Source organism: Apaloderma vittatum, unplaced genomic scaffold (assembly GCF_000703405.1).
Source record: "Apaloderma vittatum isolate BGI_N311 unplaced genomic scaffold, ASM70340v1 scaffold21298, whole genome shotgun sequence".
Taxonomy (NCBI): Eukaryota; Metazoa; Chordata; class Aves; order Trogoniformes; family Trogonidae; genus Apaloderma; species Apaloderma vittatum.
The window spans coordinates 4,604-26,600 of record NW_009729347.1 but is presented as its reverse complement, the minus strand read 5'-3'; the positions used below and the strand labels follow the sequence as shown (position 1 = coordinate 26,600).

General features: G+C 47.8%; 1 protein-coding gene across 1 annotated transcript; it reads left to right on the top strand.

Moving 5' to 3' along the window:
• Nucleotides 1-3,033: 3,033 nt before the first annotated feature.
• SYT13 (synaptotagmin XIII) lies at nt 3,034-16,676 on the top strand. Its single transcript, XM_009874414.1, has 6 exons — nt 3,034-3,216; nt 8,951-9,173; nt 11,049-11,183; nt 12,311-12,624; nt 15,858-15,987; nt 16,242-16,676. Exons 1-6 carry the CDS (start codon nt 3,034-3,036, stop codon nt 16,544-16,546), a joined length of 1,290 nt encoding a protein of 429 aa, XP_009872716.1. The 3' UTR covers nt 16,547-16,676.
• Nucleotides 16,677-21,997: the final 5,321 nt, after the last annotated feature.

Genomic DNA, 21,997 nt, shown 5'->3' with positions numbered 1-21,997 from the left:
TAAGCACCAAAGGCCGTCCAGTGCCTTACATTTTGTCCTCACAGAATATTCATGCCTGAAGCACCAGGAGCCGAAAACCATGTATATGCTTTTGTCACTCTAAAATATGTTGTCAGGCCTGAGCCTGCCCACAAAGTTTAGCCTGCACAAGTAGGCTTTCGTCTTTCTGCCTTGGCAAGTCTCTTTCCAACGGCAGATGTGACAGGTAAAAAAGCTACACAACGCTGGGCAATATCAATGTGAATGGCTGTTAAAACAAGCAAGTGTAAACTGGCTTTGAAATACATATCGGGTCCAATTTCTTTAGAACAGGATGTGTTAAGAAAAAGCAACCACACTAGATAGGTGTGGTGACTGTATGTGCCAACGCTACAGTTAAATTATGTATCTGTACCAGCTACATGCATCAGTGCACACATAAATTCCACAACTGTCGGCCTGTCGCTTGTGGAAGCTCTCACACCGCTAATGGTCAATGTTTATCAGGGGCTGTTTTGTTTTCCTACCAATAGCAGCAAAGGCTGCTCCACAGCTGGTATTAAAATAAGGTATCTGGCAATGATTCTCTACATCTTGGGTCTCACAGCATACACAATTTCTGGCAAGGAAAACTTAATCATCATAGATGAGCAGCCAGAAAACATCTTGGAGAGGTACGCTATGAAATGATGATGTTGCAGGGAGGTTTTGATGTGGCCTTCCTTCCTCAGCCTGTTATAAACAAGTCTTGCATAATTCTCAGAACAGCTCGTAGAAAACACACAGACTGCATCTCATGGATGGACTCTTCCGTCCGAATCTCTCTCCGAATCTTCTCCACTCCAAATCTCTGTCAATGTGCTCCACCCTTAACAGCAGTTTCTTCCTTTTCATATGGTTTCCAAATCCCAGGGGTCTCTGACCGAGCTTGCGTTAGATTTCATCAGCACCTTGAGGAAGATTAAATCCTGTGGAGGAAACCAAAGGCACCTGAACGGTGCTTCCATCCTTTATGTCCTCTCTTCTACTTCTCCTGAGTGGTGGTGGAAGTCCATAATGATATGATGCACTCTTCAAATTCAAGATAAGACCTCATAGCCCTATGACTACGGCGTTACCTGTTCAACTATGGGCTGAAGTCATTGTTAGGTAAGTCAGAAAATGGTTGCAACAGCCTAGCAGTGTCAGACAAAGTTCAGATCACCAGAAGAAAACACATGGGTGCTGCTCCAGGCTTTAGAAGGGAGAGGAGCACCCAGTCACACTTCCTCATCTCCTCTATGTGATGTTCTTCCCATCTTGACCACAGCGAGCAATGTGCCAGTGGTCCAGCCTGGTGTGGCCACTTTAATGGCCACAATAAAGACAAAGCTCAAGGTTTCCCTGAGCTGAAAGGGCCAGTTTCCACGGCTCAGCAGTGCACTGGGGGATCGTCTCTGCTTAAGTAGTCTGTGGTGATTCTCTTCTTGATGGGGGGTCGGGAGGGTTGGAAGTGGGGGCAAGACACGTGTCTGACAAGCCTGCCAGGGTGAGGAGATGGCGAGATGATGGAACGTGCACTGCATCTGTAAGGATGCTGCAGCGTTAGAGAGGGATCTTTTAACAGTTAAAGTGAGAGTCGGTTGTGTGAGGGAAGCTTTGTGCCAGGGAGGTGAACGTGTCATCTATAACGGAACAAAGGCTGAGGGAGTCGGCATGAGTAAGATGCGAAACATCAGGAAAAAAAAGTCAGGAAAAAGCCATGGCAAGTCATGAGCTGCAGAAAGATCAAAAAACGTGAATTTCTAAACATTTCTGTATACATGGTTAAGTTTTTTCCTGATCCACAGGCATCAGCTGCATTCCAAAATAGAAAGACAAAGAAACTCCCAGTAGAACTGGGTATTTTTCCCAGACCCTTATAAGGAATATTTTGCTTCTTGCTTACTAGTTCCACTCTGCCCCAGATATACAGCGACCCGGAGCCGTAATCATCTTCTGGCCACAAAGTGTTCCTTGTGAAGTGACCGGGAAAATAGTGGTACATGTCACAAGAAGCGCACTGAAGACAGTATTCACACTCTTCCCCAAGTTGTGCAGAAATAAGGCAAAAATAAATGAGTCAGAGGAAGTTAACCACCCCTTTGACTCGAGAGAAAGCTGAGACGGACACGCAGCCCTTCAGGTCTGTTCATGTAGGTTCTCCCTCCGCGCTGCGTGGCCCACGGCCTGACACGGGCGCATAGCACGGTGTGACTAACGCCGAGCATATGTTGTTTGCTCGCCCATCCTCCCCGGAGGAAGCAGCGAATGCGACAGCGCGTCGTGTTTGATAGGATTTTCTGCTGTCTTTTTAAATAGAAGCGCTGCTCTGCACTGATGCTACAGAAAGCAGCTCCAAAAGGCTCAGACCCCAGGAAGCAGGTGAGGTGTGGGGCAGTGCTTAATTCTCGCACATGTTTGCTCCCCTGCCTCAGAAGAATGAGAAAGTTTTGTCTGACTTACAGGCAGGTGTTACTGTGACTGTAATGACACCGGGCTTCTCAGGCCAGCGCCTTCTGGCAATCGCTATCTTCGCCTTAAGACAGCAAAACTCATCCTCCAGCAAATTAGCAAGCTGGCCCTCAGAGATATTGCTAGGGAGCTGATCAAACATCTGAATGCACTTTCTGTGAGTTAGCTAGCAAGACCCAGCCCCTTCTGCTGACGTCTTTCCTCTCTATCGCCCATCAGAGTTTTCCCGGTGGAGCTGGAGAACAGGCTTCAATGAAAGCTGCCTGTTTGCAGCTCTGTGGAGACCGCAGGCACCACGGCCACTGTTTCCTCCACCTGACCTGGAGCAGAAACTCCATCATCAGGACAGAAAGGTAGCCTTGTTGCCTAGCAAAGGTGGGATGATTTATCACTGCCTCTAGATTGGTCCCTTTCCCTCGCTGCACAGCAGAATTGCGTTCAGACTTCCAAGGAGAATGAAGCCAGGCTAGGAATCGGAGTGGCTGCGCGAGAGCTGCTCTCCCAGGGAGGAGAAGGAGTCACAGGGTTTCTGCGCTTTCTGCTCCTGTGCAGCACAGGACGATGGTTTTATCAGCCCCAGTTATAGCCCTGGGGGCTACCTTAGGGACTGCAACCAGCATCCTCGCCCTCTGTGGTCTCACCTGCTTCTGCAAATGCAAGCAACCTGGGAAAGGAGTCTCAGAAAAGGACCAAGAGGAGGATGTGGAAAATGCTAAGCCCAGCGTGCTTCAGCCAGCCCAGCAAGTAAGACACCATCTCTCTGATTTACTCTGTGATTTCTTTTTAAATGCAGAGGGTGGGAATGCAACTTCTGTTAGGCTACTTAGCCTGTGCTTTATGCTGCCTGTTTATCTGCTGCCTGTGTTCAGGATGTAACAACACGAGAGCGGGAGGAGGAGTGAGGGGAAAAAGGGAGATGGGCTGGGTGACCTGCAGAATTGCGGAAGCAGGAGACAGCTGCCACATTGACAGAGAGAAAGCTGCTAATGGCAAAAAGAGGGGAGGAGGACTGGAAATGCTGCTCAGCTGTCAAGCTAGATCACGAGGGAGACCATCTCCTGAGGAGAGACAACTGGACTTTACCAGGTGGCAAGCAGCATTGTACAGAGGAGAGGACTCCTGCTGGGATCTCCTATAGCAGCTATTTTCCTAACTCTGCTCATGGTATCTAATGCTCCCTGCAGGATAGTTCCCTGTCAACAGCTGGTTTCTAGTGAAAATTATCCCTCCTCCTCCCTCTGCCCCTCTAACTGAGTGAATTAATCATCTGAGAAGTAAGGCATTGAAATGATAATAAAATGCAAGTGAGAATCTAGAGTGTGATGACTGGACGATCTCATCACACTGAATTGCTTCTTCTCTTCCTCCAAGAGCAATGTGGAGTACGGATAACGCCTGGCATCCCTGCACGGTCTCTCTTTCTTGTTAGAATCAAACCTCCCTGACTTACTCCTGAGAGCAAGGGGAATTATTGGGCCCTGCTAATACCCTTATTAAGGGGAAGCTCCTCTTCAAAGGGAAACATTTGACTGATTTCCTTGGCTGACTTGGCTCTGCAGCGTGAGCTATAACACTGGTCAGTCTGTGGCAGTAGTACCTGTTGGCTGCTGCTCCCGATGTTTGTATGTGCCGACGTTCTTTCCATTTCCATCTAGCCAATCACCTGCCATACCAGCCAATTTCAAAGGCCAGTGATCCACTGTGTAAGTCTTTGTTTGCCTTTTAATTATCTGGGCTGCCTATTATTTTTGTATTCTTCAAAGAGCGTAGCAGGAGTCCTAACTGAATTTCTCTGTAATGTCTCTCTCTGGCTGCCATCCTTAAGCTCCTAGCAGAAAAGAGCCCTTGGCATCCTCATGGTCCTGTTGCAGTTTGTTCTGAGGAAAGACGACAAAATCTACTACTTGTACTGTGCAGGCTGGTGCAGATACACAGAATTGCGTTGCCAGAGCTTCTGGTTGCTGGGGGGCAGCAGGATGGCTCTGCTGACCACGGATGAACACCTGCCCTCAGCTTAGGACTTCTCAAGAGATCACTCCTAATTCTGAGCGTGCGCCCACGAGCATGGTGATTACCTCCTTGTACCTGCTTGCATTTTCCCAGGACGCATTTCACCCACTATTCTGTTTGACAGTGTTGTCACGTCCTTTGCAGGCTCCTTTCTTGTCTTTTCTCCGCTCGGTCCCCTGGCGTCCCCCATGGGCGTCCCTGCCCATGACAGGGAGGTCGGATTAAATGATCTCTAAGGTCCCTTCCAGCCTAGGCCATTCTATGATTCTAACTCATACAGGGTATTTTCGAACTCTTTTATATAAGAATGTACAATAATGCTGAGATTCCCCAAATTTACCATTGAAATGAATGTAACTTGGACAGTCACATCACTTTGCATAGCATTTTTTCTAGCTATTGTCTGGAACAACACTACCCACAGATAATCTCACCATCAGCCTCTTTCTACAGGAGACTTGATGTTGTTGTAATCTTCTAGCTCAGAAGCCTCTGAAATCTTTACTTTAACTCCATCCTTGGGCTGGACTATTTATTTCATACAGCCTTTTGGGAAACATCTTGGGAAAGCATTAATCTGTCCTGGAGCGTGCCCTCCAGGGTGTTATCCTGCTTCTATGACTGAAATAAGCACTAAGTCACCGTAAATTCCAACCAGGCCTCCAGTACCCAGCAGCTACTAGGTTATGCTCCTCACAATATTTCTACATTCCTCGAGTTTTGCTATAACTTAGTCTAGTATTTGATCCACAGGAGACCAAGTTGTCCTACCTGTCCTCAGCGTATCTGTCACTGCTACCTGCACGACTGTATTCTTTTAGGATCGTAGACTTTCTAATCAGAAGTATTATTTCTAATGTTACTGTTTTTGGGGTGTTTTTTAAAAAAAATCTAGCAGCCAAATTCTAGCAGCCAAAGGAACATTCTGCCACAGAAAGTGCAAAATGTTCTTAGTTTGCATATTCCGCATGTTTGACAGTTCTTTCCAATTAAAATAGTTTTCTCGCCAGGAACATGCGTTCTCCTATGCTGCCACTGATTCAGAATCAGTCTATACACCTCGAAGGAATGAATCTCAGCTTGAGTTCTGAGCTTGTGACGTTTTATCATCTCTGTCTATGTTTATAAATTGTCCTGTCGGGACTTTTTTCCAACTACACTAGTACACTGTATGTCCTAGTCAGCGCTTGACATACTTAATTACTGAAGCCTGTCAGGGCCACTGATTCTGATAAACAGAGATGACAAAAGGAAGATGAAGCAAGACCACATTTTATTCACCTGGCATGTCTCCCATGACAGTGATGCTTGTATTTGCTATAGGCAGAAGCTCCCCAGGGGCATGCCCTACATACGTGAGGAGAAGAGTTTGAACAAAAAGATACATCCATAGAACAATTAAAAATGGCTGTAGGTTTGCAAAGTCTCAGCAAAGCATGCAGAGTGAAGATTACTAAGCATATCCAGCAATGGCAACAACCTCTCTGCGTGACACTGGGCTGGGACCTCAGTCGCAGCCTCCTCGCTACCTTTGGTTTCTTTGCTTTGGTGCATTTTATGCAGAAGGACCCGGACTCATCTGCGCATCCCTTCATTTAAGATAACATCCCTGACTTGCAATGGGAACTTCCACAGGGCAGTGCTACGTAACCAGATTAGCAGGCAGCACTTGGGAGCAGAGCTGGCAGCAAAAATAATAAACAGAGGCAGATGCAGTTGGAAGAGGGGGTGGGCCAGTCCTACTGCGCTTGCATATGTCTCTCATCTCTAATTCTGCAGAGCAGACAGACGAGAGGAATATTTAGACCCAGCAGAGCTTTTTGTTGCTGTGTGCTGAAGGATTTCCTGACTAAATGTCGGGCTTTTAGCAAGCGGAAGAAAAGACTGTACCAGCGATATCTCACATCCACGTGGCATTTTTCATCCCACAAAGTGCAATGCAGGCATCCTGCTCGGGTGTGATGGTCAGGGACTGGTGCAACAAGGGCTTCAAGGGGGATAGCAGTGGGGACGGACCCCCACGGCAGGCACCACGTGCCCGCCAGCAGCACTGCCTCTGCTGAACAAAAGCCACCCGCTTGCTCAGGCTGCTGTCTGGTGATTCCTAACGTATTCTGCTTGGTCAGTCTGCATTAATTTTAGGAGAATGGAAATCTGCATTTCAGATTTGGATGAGTGACTTCCAATTCCCTAGGTATTTTAGGGCTGATGAGGCTCACACCTCTAAACAGGGGATCTCACTCAGGATGTCTGAACCCAGCCGAAGGCGGGGTGGGGGCTGCACGCGGTGACATCTGTCTTTCTCAACTTGCTTCTCCGTCAGGACCCTTAAAATTAGGCAAGACTAAAGGCTCCGTTATGTAGTCCACTTCCTAAACACAGACGCACTGGCTGCCTGCAGGAGACAGAGTTGCTGACCTCACTGGCTCTTCACCGCTGCCAAGTGCACGTAACCACATCAGCAGAGGATGACTAGAGAGCTAAGTGCAAGGCTGCTTTCTTTCTCGAGGGACAGGTGTGCTCCCGCAGGACACGTGAACTGGGACCACAAAGTCCCCACACAGACAAAGGCTTCAGGGCATCATCTTCATTCATTATGAATAGGAGACAATGAGACTAATGAAAAACTTAATTACCAATGTTTTCTGGCTCGCCCTTGATCTAACTTAACACAGAAAAGGTTGGCAGGCAGCGGGGTTGGAAGAAATCCCACTGCACAATAATCAACCAAAACGGCAGTTTTACTTCTGCTTTTTGTCTTTCGTGTTTTGGAAACATTAATAAAATCTATTGCAATGGACAGGGTCATTTGCTAGTCAGCTTTTGTTCCTCCCTGTTGACGAACCCAAATATAAAGGAATCAGGAATTATTTCAGTTGTGAGCAGACAGGATTCTTTCTTGGGACATAAGGAAAAAAGGACTGTTATATTCCACTAAAATATTTTTCATTGTTTTGGAAGAACAGTAATGTCTTTGTGGCAAGCTTTGCTTGGCCTGTCTGAGCATCACAGTGTCTTTCAGGTTCTTCTGCTCATTCTGTGTTCACCATTCAGCAGGGAATTGAAATGTCTCTGAGGAGATCTCACAGTGGCCTTCCCGTACCTGAAGGGGCTACAGGGAAGCTGGGCACGGGCTGGTCACCAGGGTGTGCAGCAACAGGACGAGGGGCAGTGGTTTTAAACCAGAGCAGGGTAGATTTAGACTAGATCCCAGGAAGAAGTTCTTTGCTACGAGGGTGGTGAGACCCTGGCACAGGTTGCCCAGAGAGGTGGTGGAGGCTCCACCCCTGGAGACATTCAAGGTCAGGCTGGATGCGGCTCTGAGCAACCTCATGCAGTTAAAGGTGTCCCTGCTCACTGCAGGGGCTTGGACTGGGTGACCTTTAAAGCTCCCTTCCAGCCCAACACATTCCATGATTCTAAGATTCTATAAACTCTGACACAATTCAAATTTCAAACCTGGTGTAATAAAGGGAAAATGCGTGTCTGAGGGTCAGCCAAGAGGCTGAGATGACCACTGAATCAGCTGCTCTTGATCTCCATTGCAGGGCTCACTTGTTTAACAGTTCTCCTTTGTCTTATTGCTCCATGTCGATTGTACTTGCTCCACATGACTGTATGATCCGTGCCTTTGCCTTTCCAATGCTTCCTACATATTCCTGTAAAATGTTCTGAGTCCGTGGGTGGCTATAGCCTCTTCATCTTGGGTTTGACTTATAGAATCATAGAATGGTTTAGGTTGGGAGAGACCTTGAAGACCATCTAGTTCCAACCCTCCTGCTGTGGGCAGGGACACCTCTGTCTCAGGTTGCTCAAAGCCCCATCCAACCTGTCCAACACTTCCAGGGATGGGGCATCCACAGCTTCCTGGGGCAACCTGTGCCAGTGCTTCAGCATCCTCACGGTGAAGAATTTCTTCCTTATACCTAATCTAAATCTACCTTCTTTCAGTTTCAAGCCATTGCCTCTTGTCCTATCGCTACAGACATAAGGGTAAAAAACAGTATACCTCAATAATTAAAAAAATGAAGTTCATGGTTGCTTTCCATGCTAAGAGAAAACATAGACCCATTAGAGAAGGATTAACAGGTACAGTGTCATGGGTTAGGGCTGGGCTGGCCAGTAAACGTGAACAGATGCTCTCTAACCTCCTCTCCCTGCCCAAACCAGGCCATACAGGAACAGAGGAATAATCAAATGATAAGAACATAACTTTTTTTTTGTTACAACCAAGCACCTGTAGAGGAGTAAATCTGAAAAGGCATATGCCAGGTAGAAGGGTATCAGCTTTGGCAAGAAAATCTCTCCACATACAGGCAGTGGTTTCTACAACCCTAGAAACGATGGTGTAAGAACAGCCAGAGGGACTGTCTTCTCTCCCTTTGTAGTCTCAGCTCATTTAACACTGAGGGAATCAGAAGAATTGGTCTAATTAGTGCAAAGTAATAAAAAAGGTTTTAATTTTCAGTTCAACGTTAAGAAAACTGCAGAGCCTGTCCAGCCTCGAGCACTCCTGAAGTTTCCCAACATTTACGGCCCCAAACCAGTAGTAACTTCACCTGAAATTGTTAACTATACGCAGTACTCCCTGAAGACAACAGAAGAACCAGCTGCTGGAAAACACACTGGTTTGGATGAGAACAGGATGAAGATAGAAGTCAACGAAGAGCTGTTTGTCCTCCCTCAAAACGGTAGGAGCATTTGGTCTTCAGACTAACAGCTGTTTTCCTGGGCGTAGGTCTGTAATACTTCTGAGCGTAATGTGGTTGCAGTTGGAGAGAAAAATGCAAAAATGAGGACGTGGGGCGCTTTTCGTTCCCTTAGCAGCAGCAGTGTGAGCGAGTTCTGTCTTCAGTGGATGTGCTTAATAGAAAGTAGTCATGGAGCTCATTGGGACATTCAGATAACAAAGATGTAGTTGTGTCTGGTTGTAAATATTTTTTTATCTGATTTTGTGTCGAATAATCTGGCTCCCTGAAAGCAGACATTTTGTGCAAAAGCATGTATTTAGTATCGTTCTACTGAGAACAGATGTCAGAGTACGGGTAAAACATCTGGCCCAAACTAGGCAGCGTATCTCCTCCAGGACAAATGCTAGCTGTCCTCACCAGGGACACTGGGGCTTCAAGTGTCTACTTTATTTTCCCTGCTGCTTTTCTTTCCAGCGGTTTGGTGAGAAGGTCCTGGCTTGTTACGATGCACAGTGAAACCAAAGGCTGACACCTCAGACGTCTTTGCCAAACAGAATTCTTGTTTTCCAGCCAGCCCAAAGGGTAACGTGCCAAAGCCTGGAACATAAGATTCCTGGAGGCGGAGGGAAAAATGCATACATCTGGCAGCATGTCTAGGTTGCTTCCACTCTGATTTTTTACCTTCACAGCTGTCTTCTAACAGGATAATTGCCTCTTATGGTTGCCACATTAATAAAATCTTTCTGAAGACTTGCCAGAGACACATTGCCATCTGTCATGTTTTTTTTTTAAAAGAAAATTAGGTTTGGGGTTTTTTTTTACAGTTGCTTGTATTTTTGTCCTTCTGGAAGGACAACTGCTCTCTTCACCCCTCCGCCCTGAGACTTGTGAGTATGGAAAAGAAAGTGCCATGAGGAGCAGCTACATTGGAGGAAGAGGCTGTCCGAGCCACATCCTTAGGTGTCAGGGAGAAGATGACGGGTTAGGGAGGCTGAAGGATGACGGCTGCACGTCAGCTGAGGCTTTACGCAAGTGTGTTGGTGTCAGAGACTCTCTGCACTGCTGCTGGCACCAGCAGGTTGGCTTCCTGCTGTGCCTGATTTCGCAGCTCAAGTGGTGCTGAAATAAAGCAAGGACTGTTGGGTTCCCCTTTCGGTGCCACACTGAACTGGTCTGGGCTGTGGTTGAGGTCTTTAGGAGGACTGGTCTGATTCTGTGTGAATCAGAACTGATCTTGCAGATAGGAGCTTTTGATGGCAAAAAGCCGGGTCTTCCCTTTTAGTCTTGCAACTTGCTTTATTTCAGCATGAAATACGTACTCAGCTTCAAAATCACGTGTGGAGAAACTGCCTCACAACTTCCCACACTTACTGTATTCAACCTGGTCAAGCCCTATGGAAATAGATGTCTGCTGTGTGACAAAGACTGTATTTCCAACATTAAGAAAATGTTTAGAGGGATCTGACCTAACACAGAGTGGAGTGGCAGCTCAAAAGAAAGCTCAAGTTCTCAGTCCAGGGACCACGAGACTTAATTCATCAAGTTAAAAATTATTTAAAACAATATAAACAAGTAATGAGTGCAGTTTAGACACCTTGGCCGAGGCACAAGGTGAAAGAGCCAGTGTGTGAGAACCATCTCAGAGCACAGGGTGGTAGAGAGCAAAAATGTCTCATGCTGTAGAAAGGGCTGAAAGCATGAGAAAGCAGAGCCAAAAGAAGATACGGCGATGGAGGAAGAAGGAACGTAAACGATAGCCCTGCGTTACAAGGGGTAGGAATAGTAAGACGTGTAGAAACATTGAGTGAGGATGGGGTGGGATTGTTCTCCTTGGAAGGTGAAGCCCTTCTCGCTAAAGGGGCTATTTCCTTCCAGGTGTTGTCAAGGATGTGTGTGTCACGGAGCACCTGAACCCCGAGAGGGCTGCCGGCTGCAACCAGGCCCCCGAACTGCGCTACTCCCTCGCCTACGACCCAGAGAAAGCCGAGCTGCGCGTGGCCCTTCTGGAAGGTAAGGGACAGAGATCTCCCACTGGTGACTCTCCAGGTGGAGGAGACAGGACACCCGATGGTTTTTAAAACCAACGTGCATCCCCGGCACCATGGGATGTTTCGCTGCTTCTAGGCCAGCAGAACAGAAATAGCTGCTTGAAGCGAGCATGCAGTGCACAGCTCAGAGAACCAGGAGCTTGCACAGCTCAGGCCCAGGAGCCGGGAAGCAGGATGGGCCCCTTGGGGGCAGGGGGAAGGGGGTTGCTATCTCCTTCCACTATAACTTTCGTTGTTTGCTTGACCCGCTCCCTACTGCCTCTTCCTCAAGTCAAGACAAGGGCTGAGGTAGAGATCTCAGGCTTATCTTGCAGGTCCCTGAGGAAGGTCCCTCTGGCTGTGCCCAGCCGGGCTCCATTCCACCCTCTGCAATGGGAACTGACAAGTGTAACCGCTTCGCTGCTCAGGGCTGAGGCATCACCAGTTCCTCTGGGAAAGCAAAACAAGCTGACTGAATAATTCATGCACAATGCAGATCTCTGTGGAAAACTGATCACATTGCACCCTCAGAAGTGAGGATTGAACGGGTGCTAAGCAGCAGCCGCTGCCGTGGGCCGCCTGCCAGCAGCATCCCCCAGCTTGCCATGGACACCCACACCTGTGGGCTGCGACCGTGGGGCTCCTGCACCCCACTGCCACCCAGGATGGATCCGGCTCTGCTCCCCCAAGGAACCAGGAGGCCCCCCTGAACATGTGGGACCTGGCAGCTGAGGAGCAGCTGTCCTTGGGCTGGCCGCAGCAAGGACTTCAGCTTTGCCCACAGAGCCAGGCTGTCTGGTGAGCCCTCGGGGGAAGGTGTGCTCCTCTGCGCTGCTCTGCAGCTTTTGACAGAGCATGTTTCCTTGAGCTCAGGTGTTGCTCTCCCAAACACGAGCAGAATCCTTCTGCAATGGCAGAACAAGGACACTGAGCACCACGAGGAAAACTCCACAGCGTGGGCTCATGGATCAGTCTGCTCTGTGCAAACAGAAGCAGGGGTCAACGCTTATTCAGCTGTTTTACATTGTGGCTCTCATGCAGCAAGAAGCTATTTGTACACATGTATTTCAGGGCTGTCTTTGGTCTTTACAATCAATCTTTCTTTTCCAGCTCTGCATGGCAGAGTGAGCGGCGACCAAGACGCTGGCTGCCATTGCTACATACTGGGCACACTGGTGAGCAAGTCCGGTATTGCTGAGGCCCAGACAGAGCTGAAGAAGAAGGTGCTTCACACCCTCTGGGAGGAGGTCCTGCGATTCCCATTGGCCAAGGAAGATATGCCAGAGGGGACACTGACCCTCACCCTGAGAAACTGCGACAAGTTCTCCAGACACAGCATTGTGGGGGAACTCAAACTGAGTCTTGCTAACATGGAGGAGTCCTTCGGGACGGACCACTGGGAAAGGCTAAAGACCCCCGAGAAGGTATGGGCTCAGTCTGTGTCAGTAGTTCAGAAACTGTAATGATTGATTCTCCGGACAAGAGAAGTCCTCTTCCAAGACAGCTGCATGTCAGTGGTGGGCTTTATTTGCTTGGAGCCAGGTTTAGAGGGGCAATGTGTGGCTGTGGAGGTGACTTTGCACAGCTCTGTGTCGGTCTACAGCTAACCATTTCTGAAAGCAATCAAAGTCCCATCAACCTGGCCCTTCCACCTGCACCTTCTGGCAGTTAAGATACATCCAAACTCCCTCTCCTCCTCCCTCAATTACATGACAATCTCTACACTCATATCTGCAATTCAAAGTCTATGTCTAGAAAAGGCAACATGAGTTTCTGTGAACGAGATACAGGACCATGGTGGCAAGAGCTGGAATACCAGAGAGTGCCTCCAGAGCAGGATGGAGTGGTTCTGCAGAGCTGGGAGAGAGTAGGGCACACAGCGGGAGCCTCCAGCTAGGAGTGAAGAATGCTGCTGGGGATGGAATGTTGGACTGAAGACCACTTATCCTTACTGAGATCAACCCAGCAGTGCTATTCATTCCGGGAGATGTCAAAACATCCCTCACTACATTGCGCTGATTTTTCTAAACGTCAAAACCTCCCTTATCCTCCTTATCCACACCTTCCCAGCCACGTAAACAGGGCAAGTGGAGGGGGAGGATTCCAACAGTACTTGAAGCAGGTACAGGGGACGCTGTATGCACACTGACTTCTTGCACGTTTGGTCAGGAGTCTTTCTCCTGCCATGAGTTCCATTAGAGAGAGGCAGCAAAAACAGAATAAAAATGAGAGGGTGTGTCTGAATCTGCTTATAAAACTTCAAGCACAAGGCTAAATATTTGCCTAATAGCTGCAAATTGAAACAAGTTCCCAGTCTGCTGCTCTAAGGGACATCCAAAAGAAACTATTGCAATGTAACGATTTAAATTCCTGAACTGGGAGAGATGGGCACTCACCTCCTGCCAAATCTACCATAGTACCTGCTTTGTAAGCAGTACCCAAGGAGCAGAGCCACCCCAGCAGTGGCCAGTTATCACCCCAGGACACCTGACAGAGTCCTGCTTGAGCAGGTACCCAGACTCACAGCAGCAGCCCTTGCTTCTCCAGGCTGGCAGCGCAAGGTTAACGCTAGCAGTACTGCTGAGCAGTGCCCCAGTTAGAGCTGAGGATGTGCAGTGAAAGCTGAATTTGCGTCATCTGGGACCTGAGAGAGCCAACCACTGCACAGAGAGCTCATATACAGATCCTGAATCATTCATCAAGAACCAGAGAGGGAGGGAGGGAGGGAGGGAGGAAGAGCTGATCAAAAGAGAGGAGCTATTTTTGACAGCATCCATCCAGGAATAAAGTTGCCGGGCTTTGTTTAAAGTCTGATGTTTCCTTGAAAAGCCAGGAGCTGCAGAAATTTCTTTCCTATCTTCCTAGTAATTCTCCCCCATAAAACGGAGGGAGCTCAGAAGGGAGCTTGCAGGTAGTGTAATTAGTATTCAGGAATTCATGGTCCTCTGTGAGCAATGCAAAGCGGAGATATTGCAGTCTGATAACCTTATCTTGTCTTCCTTCCCTCCCAGCACATTACTAATGACAGCGATGATAGCAGTTCCTTGCACAGCACCATCCCTTTTGTGATTTCGTGGTGCCCTGTACGTGTAATTCTTTGGTGACCCCCTGATGCTTTTTTATCCTTATTGCACAGAACAGAAGCTGAGGCTCTGGTGCTTGTGCAAATTTGCAAGGTTGCAGCACGATGCACAGGTTGTGGATTTAATAGTAAAAAGGAAACAGGGTATAGGAAAAGTATCTCTGGCTTGGCCTCTTCACAAACCTCCACCAGAGACCAGCCATTGTAGGTTTTGGGTTCACGTGGATACAGACTGATCAAAAACTTGCTCAGAATATTAGGAGCTAGAAAGCCGTAAGCACAAGATGAGGCACATCTACAAGGTGCATGCACATTTCCAGAGCGCTGTCACCCCAGTCTCCACTCTATCTTTCTGTTCCCTGAGCTACAGGAACAAAATTCTAGCCAAGAGCTACAGAACAGGACCTGGTGAGACGTAGAGGGGGATAAATAAACAAAAGCAGCCTATGACTTGCTTAAACAGCGGTTTTGTTCGGAGGTGGTATTTGCATTTGTCCCTCCATGGGCAATCGCCTATTTTGTGGTGGCCATGCAGCCATCTGAGTCTGCCTCCCTTTGGTTTTACCTCTGGTGGTGTTTAAGACCCACTTAGATTTAGGGCAGAATTATCTAAGTGAAATGCATATGAGCTCTTTGTTGCTACTTAAGTACGTATAAAAAAAAAAAAAAATTACTTGGGCTGATTTGGGATTGAATTTCAGGCTTCCTTGGTAATGGCCTCCCACCTGATTTGCACAGGACACATAAGTCATTCAAACCAGACAGCGACGACAGCCGTGTTTTCTGCAGAGTCAGTCAGCTCACACGGAGCATACAGGGGCCTGTCCTTGCCTGTTGCAAGTAACTGGGTGAAACCTTAATTTGAAATATTTATGGCTCACTTAGAAGAGCAGAGAAATGGCCTGGAGAAGGGCAGTCTGTCCTAAAGCCTGTAAATCCTGCTAAGGAGTCCAAAGGGAGTCTATTGAATTGACATTGGCTTTCTGGGACTCTTCTGGGTCATTAACCTCACACTAAACCAGATTTCTGTCACAAGATCCTACTCACAGCAGAATAACTGCTCCCCTCTGGCCCCTCGCCACGGGCCGGCAGCTCGGTACGCCCTGGCACGGGCTTCCTCTCCTCCCAGCTGGCTCCCAAGAAGAACACGGCCCCGATCTCCTGGGGGAGAGCCATGGGCTGCTCTGGGGCAACAGGGAGGGAGGGGAGAGCGGTCAGGGAGCTGAGATGCCAGCCAGTAATGGGCAGAAGAGAAGGGCAAAAAAGAGAAAGGCTCAGCCCTGAATCCCTCTTCCTTTGATTACACGTTCCACTAAAAGCAGGTGTATAGGAAGCAGTTACTTCCCAACAACAACAGCAAGCTGTAACTCACATGTGTGGACGAGCCCTCCCAGACATCTTTGCCAGGTTTATTCTCATCCAGTGTAACTGGAAAAATCTCCGGTATAAAACCAAAAAACTTGGTCAGTCCACAAACTTCTACCCATCACCTTGTTTTCCTGCTGTTATGGCCAAGATTGTGTAAAAAAAAACACAAACAAATGAAAAAACTTCTTCCCATGTCTCCATTTCTAGGAGCCTTCCACAGGCCATGGGGAGGTCCTGCTCTCCATCAGCTACCTGCCAGCAGCGAACCGCCTGCTGGTGGTCATTATTAAGGCTAAAAATCTCCACTCCAAGCAGCTGAAAGATCTACTTGGCAACGGTGAGTAGAGTAGCAAGAAAACAGAGACTTGTTTCTGCTATTATACAAATCTAGAAAGAAAGTGGGAAGTGGTGTTTGACAGAAAAGAAATAGATATTTAGCTTGGAAAGCCAAAGAGATTTGAGTAATTTCTTAAAAAGGAAAACCAACTCCCCCCAAGGTCAATATTTCTTATGTTCCCTCAGTTAAAATTCTCTCGTGCTCTTTTTGTTGCACGCCCATTAACACAGTATCTCTCTCCACTCCCTACACAGACGTTTCTGTCAAGGTGACACTGAGGCATCAGTCCTTGAAGCTAAAGAAGAAGCAGACCAAACGCGCCAAACACAAGATCAACCCCGTATGGAACGAGATGATCATGTTTGAGGTGCCACACGAGCTCCTGCGTGCCTCCAGCGTGGAGTTGGAGATGCTGAGCCAGGATGATGCCGGGCAGAGCCACGTGCTCGGCAAGTGCAGCTTGGGCTTACACGGCGCTGGCACGGAGAGGAACCACTGGGAAGAAATGCTGAGGAACCCCAGGAGACAGATAGCCATGTGGCACCAGCTCCACATGTAGGCTCCTCATGATTGCTGCCAACCAGATGTCCACTCAGCCTTCGAGCCTGGGGGAATAAGCTGCATTTCACCGTCTACCTTCCCCTGCACAAAGTTTCTCAGCACAGCATTCTTCTTATGCCACCTTCTCTGGTTTTCCTGCCTCATCCTAGCCCAGGAAACTGTCTGGAAACTATATTCAAAGGACAAGCTCTCACCTAATCGAGTGGTTCTCTCAGTTTCAGCCTGGACAACTTGAATTAATTTTACTAGCCTGCCCACTGTCATTTCTGTGGCGTCCTTGCTTCTGCAGAGGGGAGCAAAGGTATCACGGAAATACAAGCCACTCCTCGGCAGCCGGCATGGTCACCCAAGTCCCTTGAGGAGTGCTGGCTTCATAATTAAAAACACACAGCAGATGTTCTACCCATCACTGTTTTTCACAACAATTTTCAAGATTGTGAGAAATGAAGATCACAAAACTAACTTTGACTGCAGAGCCACAGTACCAGGATGAAAGAGAGAGAGAAGCCGACGTGCAGGAGATGGATACCCTGAAAAAAATAAAGAACTAAGAGAGAGAACAAAGGAAGAAGAGAGCGAGACAGACAACACTCTCCTCCTATGCAGCCTTTGAAGCAAACACTGCCAAACAAGGAGTCAGATACTTTACTTTTATTTCCTGGAGTGTTTGATGCCTTGTATTTAGGATTCTTTAAAACTGCTGAAAACACGAACAGAAGCAGACTACCTTTATCCTTCTGTAGCATCATCTGGGAAGACTCTAAACATGGACAAAAAGTTATTGATAAAGTTGCCTCCAAAACCTTGGACCAAATCTTTCTGCTTACTGCCATCTTTTCTGTTTTTTTCTGAGCTAGACAGTTTCAGATACTCTAATTATATTCCAGGCAACATCTAAGACTAGGCAAAAGAAGTGGGATCATTTCACACACTAGCAGTCAATTGATGACTCTGGTTTGATAGTTAACTATTGCACTCAAATCCTCATACCAGCATTACTCGAAGGCAACCCTCAAGAACCAGCATGCATTTCATCACTTCCAGACAGAAGGAATTCACTGACCAGACAGACTCTCCAGGGCTTGTTTTTTTGTGTGCGCTTTCGAGATTTGACATGGCTTAAGTTTTGCTATTTACAGTCCTTTTTCTTTTGTGTCTAGATGAACTGAAAGTCTAGCACTGGCAGCGATGATGTTATGACCCCATAAGCACAGTGCTTGTCCTACCACGTTATTTCAAGCAGCTTTAAAGGACTTCTGTGGTGATAGGGCAACCAAAAATGTGAAGACAGAACCATATAGAGAACTTCAGGGTCAGCTTGATCCTCCATTTAATTCAAACTGTTAAGCTAGGCTTTATCGAGTATCCATCCCATTTTGATGGCTTAGTCAAATAAGCCTAGCAGACCATCAGGTGAAGGCTGCCATGCGGTTGGCAAAGGGAAACCACTGGAACCAGTGTCCACAAACTGGCTGAAGTGCCAGGCACAGAGGGATGTGGACAGGGGAATGAAGTTCAGCTGGAAGCCAGTCACCAGTGGTGACTGGGGCCAGTAATGGGACAAACACTGTTCAACGCCTTCATAAAAGATCTGGACAATGGGGCAGAGTGTGTAGTGGTTGCTACACGAGGCAAAGGGATGTGGAGAGGCTGGAGGAATGGGCTGCCTGGAACCTCCTGAAGGTAAACCTGAAGTGGCAGGGCCTGCATCTGGAGAGGACAAGCCTGAGCAGCAGAGCAGGGCTGGCACCTGAGTAAGTGGAAAGTGGCTTCCCAGACAAGGACCTGGTGGACACCAAGCTGAACACGAGCCAGCAATGGGACCTTGCAGCAAAAGCAGCCAACAGTGTCTTGGGCTGCTCTAGGAAAAGCATTGCCAGCAGGTCAAGGAGGGGGATCTGACCCTCCACGGAGCACCAGCGAGGGCACTGCTGGAGGGCTGTCTCCAGGGCTGGGCTCCCCCCTAAGAGAGAGATATGGACACACTGGAGAGAGGCCACCAAACAGCTGTGAAGGTGATTAAGGGACTTGAGCATCTGTAGGAGAGGCTGAGCCAGCTTCTGTGAAGAGACCAACAAGGTTGATGAAAGGTGAATGTCAACAACAATGCCAGGAGTTACGGGGTCATTCTGAAGAGAGTGATAAAACAGCTTTGGCCAAATTAAGAAACAGAAGAGCTAAGTATGCCCATCAATCTTACACCCAGTGTTGTAATCTCTGCAATTGCTTCACTGCCTACAGGGGATCTAAACAAAAAGAAAATTGACTCCCTGTTTAGCTTTATGGCTTTTTGGATATTAACAAAAAGCTGTAGGATATTGTGAGTAAACTAAACACAGGGTATTAGGAGACAGTGAATTCTCAGTAGTTGTTGTGTTCATGATTTGCCTGCAGATACATCTATAGATTTGGAACCATTATTTCTATTTAAGCTCAAAATTCATTGTACTCCACATATAGGTTTCTAGCAGCACTGTGACTCTTCCTTCTTTTTAGGATAAAGATAAGGAGGATAACTTCATGGTATGATGCTGTTTGGCTGGCACCGGAAAGCCTGAAGGGTCAAATACTTGCCTTGCTGCCAAGAGATTTCTCTAGTTCTGCCTCCCGCTTATTTTAATGAGCCTTTTATAACATCTTGGTGACTGATCGTAAACAGCATTATCTGCCTCTGCCCCTGGTGATTTCGGCACACCCTGTAATTAGATAGCAGTCCCACAGCATCTGAAGGAACAGCTCCTCACAATCTGGATTTTCTGGGACAACACAGAGTCCTCCTTTACAGCAGGAAAGCACATGTAGACACACTGCTTAACCCCCAGTCCGTTTTAAAAGCAGAGTGGTGCCATCAGTGGTAACGAAGGGCATCATTCCCTCCTTTGCTGCCATAGGATTTGCACAGGGAAGAGAGGAAGAGCGCAAACACACGCACCTTTGCCAGCTGGATCATTTCTGTTGTCTGGCATTTTAGCCTGGAAAGAATGTCTCTCATGCTCAGCGCAGCCGGACAAAGGCTGATTCAACGGGGCGGCCGTTTCGGGGCTGAACACGGGGGCAACGGTGAAGGGTGCCGGCTGTCCCGCAGAGGAGGAATGCGGCGGACGTGCGGGACCAAGGGGCTTTGCTGACACAGGCTGCTTGTCACCGCATTCCAGCACCCGCCCAGTGCCCTGCCCTGTCCCCTGCCCCACTGCCACAGCCCCAGGACCCCACCAGGATGAACTGGCCCGAGCAAGTAGATGACAACATCATGAATATAAAAGTAAAGTATTTGGAAGTTCTCGGTGCCATTATACCAAGTAGCTTCAGCGACGCAAGGTGTGACAGGATGACTGTGGCATGGCACAGCCAGGAGAGAGCCAGGCAGACCCTGGTTTGCAGCTCGATACATGGGAGCATCAGTGAGCACCACAAATACTCTTTAAAGGGTGCTGCTTATAAAGTGCATTGAAAGAGAAGCCGCAAAATACCAGCTATGGCAATTAATGTTCTTAAGCTGCGTACGTGATCAACACCAGCCATCAGATTCCCTAATGACTATTCAGTGGTTGCAGTGATTCTTTTTCCTACCATAACCCATTAATGTGAAGAAGCTGGGAGCAAAGAGTCTGTAGGGAGGAAGAAAAGAAGGCGGGGGGAGGAGGCAGACAACCTGGTCAGAAGGAACAGTCCTTCTGACAAAGGGTCACAGACAGGAATTCATAGTCCCTCATCCAGTGACAGAAACCAAACAACACAGCCAGTGCAAAACAGAATGAGAACTGCATCCAGCCCCTCCGGGGAGCAGTGGTCTCCTGCCGTGCCCCGCAGTTCAAAAGAGGGGACTGACAGAGGCCAGAGCAAGGAGCTTGTGACTACATTAACGAGTTACTTGGTTAAAACACAGATTTTAGCCACACATTGCTCTGCCTTGACCTGCCCTCAGAGCTAGAACTTCCCAGAGAAATTACCTAGATTGCTTTTAGGCAATTCATCGTACAGTAGAAGAGATTAAAAAGCACAGATCATCAATAGTCACTGCAACATCTCCAGGGGCTTTAAACTCATTACTACCCTTCCCCAGCAGTAAGGGGCAGCTGGTGTCCTGACAGGGTAATGCTTTTTCAGTGCAGTTTTCCCTTCACTTATTGCCCTTTGCATATATCCTTGCATGGTAACAGACACTCACAGACATAGAATCAGAAACTCATGGAAAATTCCCTTCAGCAGGGCTGGGAAAATTTTCAGGCTCAACTATTCTCCCAGGGAATACTGTGTTTTCAACACCTTGAGCAAAAATATGTTGCATTTTGCTAGCATCTGTCATCAGTGTTATCTGGCAGGAGTGTCCAAAAGACGCACTTTTTAAATTTTTTCTCAGAATGGAGGAGGTTCTGATTCGGGCTTTAGAAATACAGCCCAAGGTTTGCTTGAATTTGCCTGACGTCAAAGATGAATTGAGCAAAACGACATTTAGCAAGAGCTGGTAGCTAAGGTGGCCTGGACCACATCTTGTACTCTTATGAAGGTCAGTTTGAAGTTCGATTGAATTGAAGGGCAGAGCTTTGGCAGCATTTTTTCAGAGCTTAACTAAGTCTCAAAATGTATTTGGTTCACGTGCTGAGAGACAAGCATGAGTAGTAAATACTAATACTTGACGCTTTATGCCATTTCTTCTGTTGGTAATGATCAAATTGCTCAAGAAAGTGAAATAGTGCTTTGTGGCCTTCCAGCATGAGAAGGCTTTTCTTCTCACTTGGTCCTTTATTGTCCCAGCGTGTTTATTGTGCTGAGCCAAATACTGTTTGTCAAGACTCTACATTGTTTGCACAGTCCAAAGCACAAAACCAGAGCATGGGGCTCGGCCGTTGTGTCTAATGTTACAGCACATGTAAATCACCACAAGTAAATAATTCCAAACCATAACAGCAGTGTGTGTCTGCGTCGTTCACTCCAGGGCAAACCCCCTCTGCTTGCAGCTCCTGTTAGGGGTACTGGGGCGAGCCAACAGAAGGTCCTCTGGAGGGTGTCATCACGGGCGGGCGGGCGATGACAAGGGCAGCAGCCGGCAATGGAGTCCTGTCCTGGCCAGGCGTAGATCCTCCTGGCCTCTTCAGCCAGGTGGAAAGGCTTTCCCGCAGCAGGGAAGAGGTTAGGGAATTGGGTCCCTCCCAGTATCTGGCTCCAGGTCCGAAACAAAACTAAGAAGTGAATTTGCACCCAGTCTCCCCGCCAAGCTCAGTACTTTCAGGGTGTTGCTGCCGATACTCCCGCACACAGTGCATCCATGAGGAGCAGCACCTACTTATCTGACCTGATACCATCACTGGAACTATCTGGTTCCTAACAAGACACAGAGATCAAAAGCTGCACAGGAAGAGAAGACAGATTTTTGGGGCAGGACTGCAATGTATTTACTCACTGACAGTTTGAGGGCAGGCTCTCACCCATCACAGTCAGTGTTCAAGGA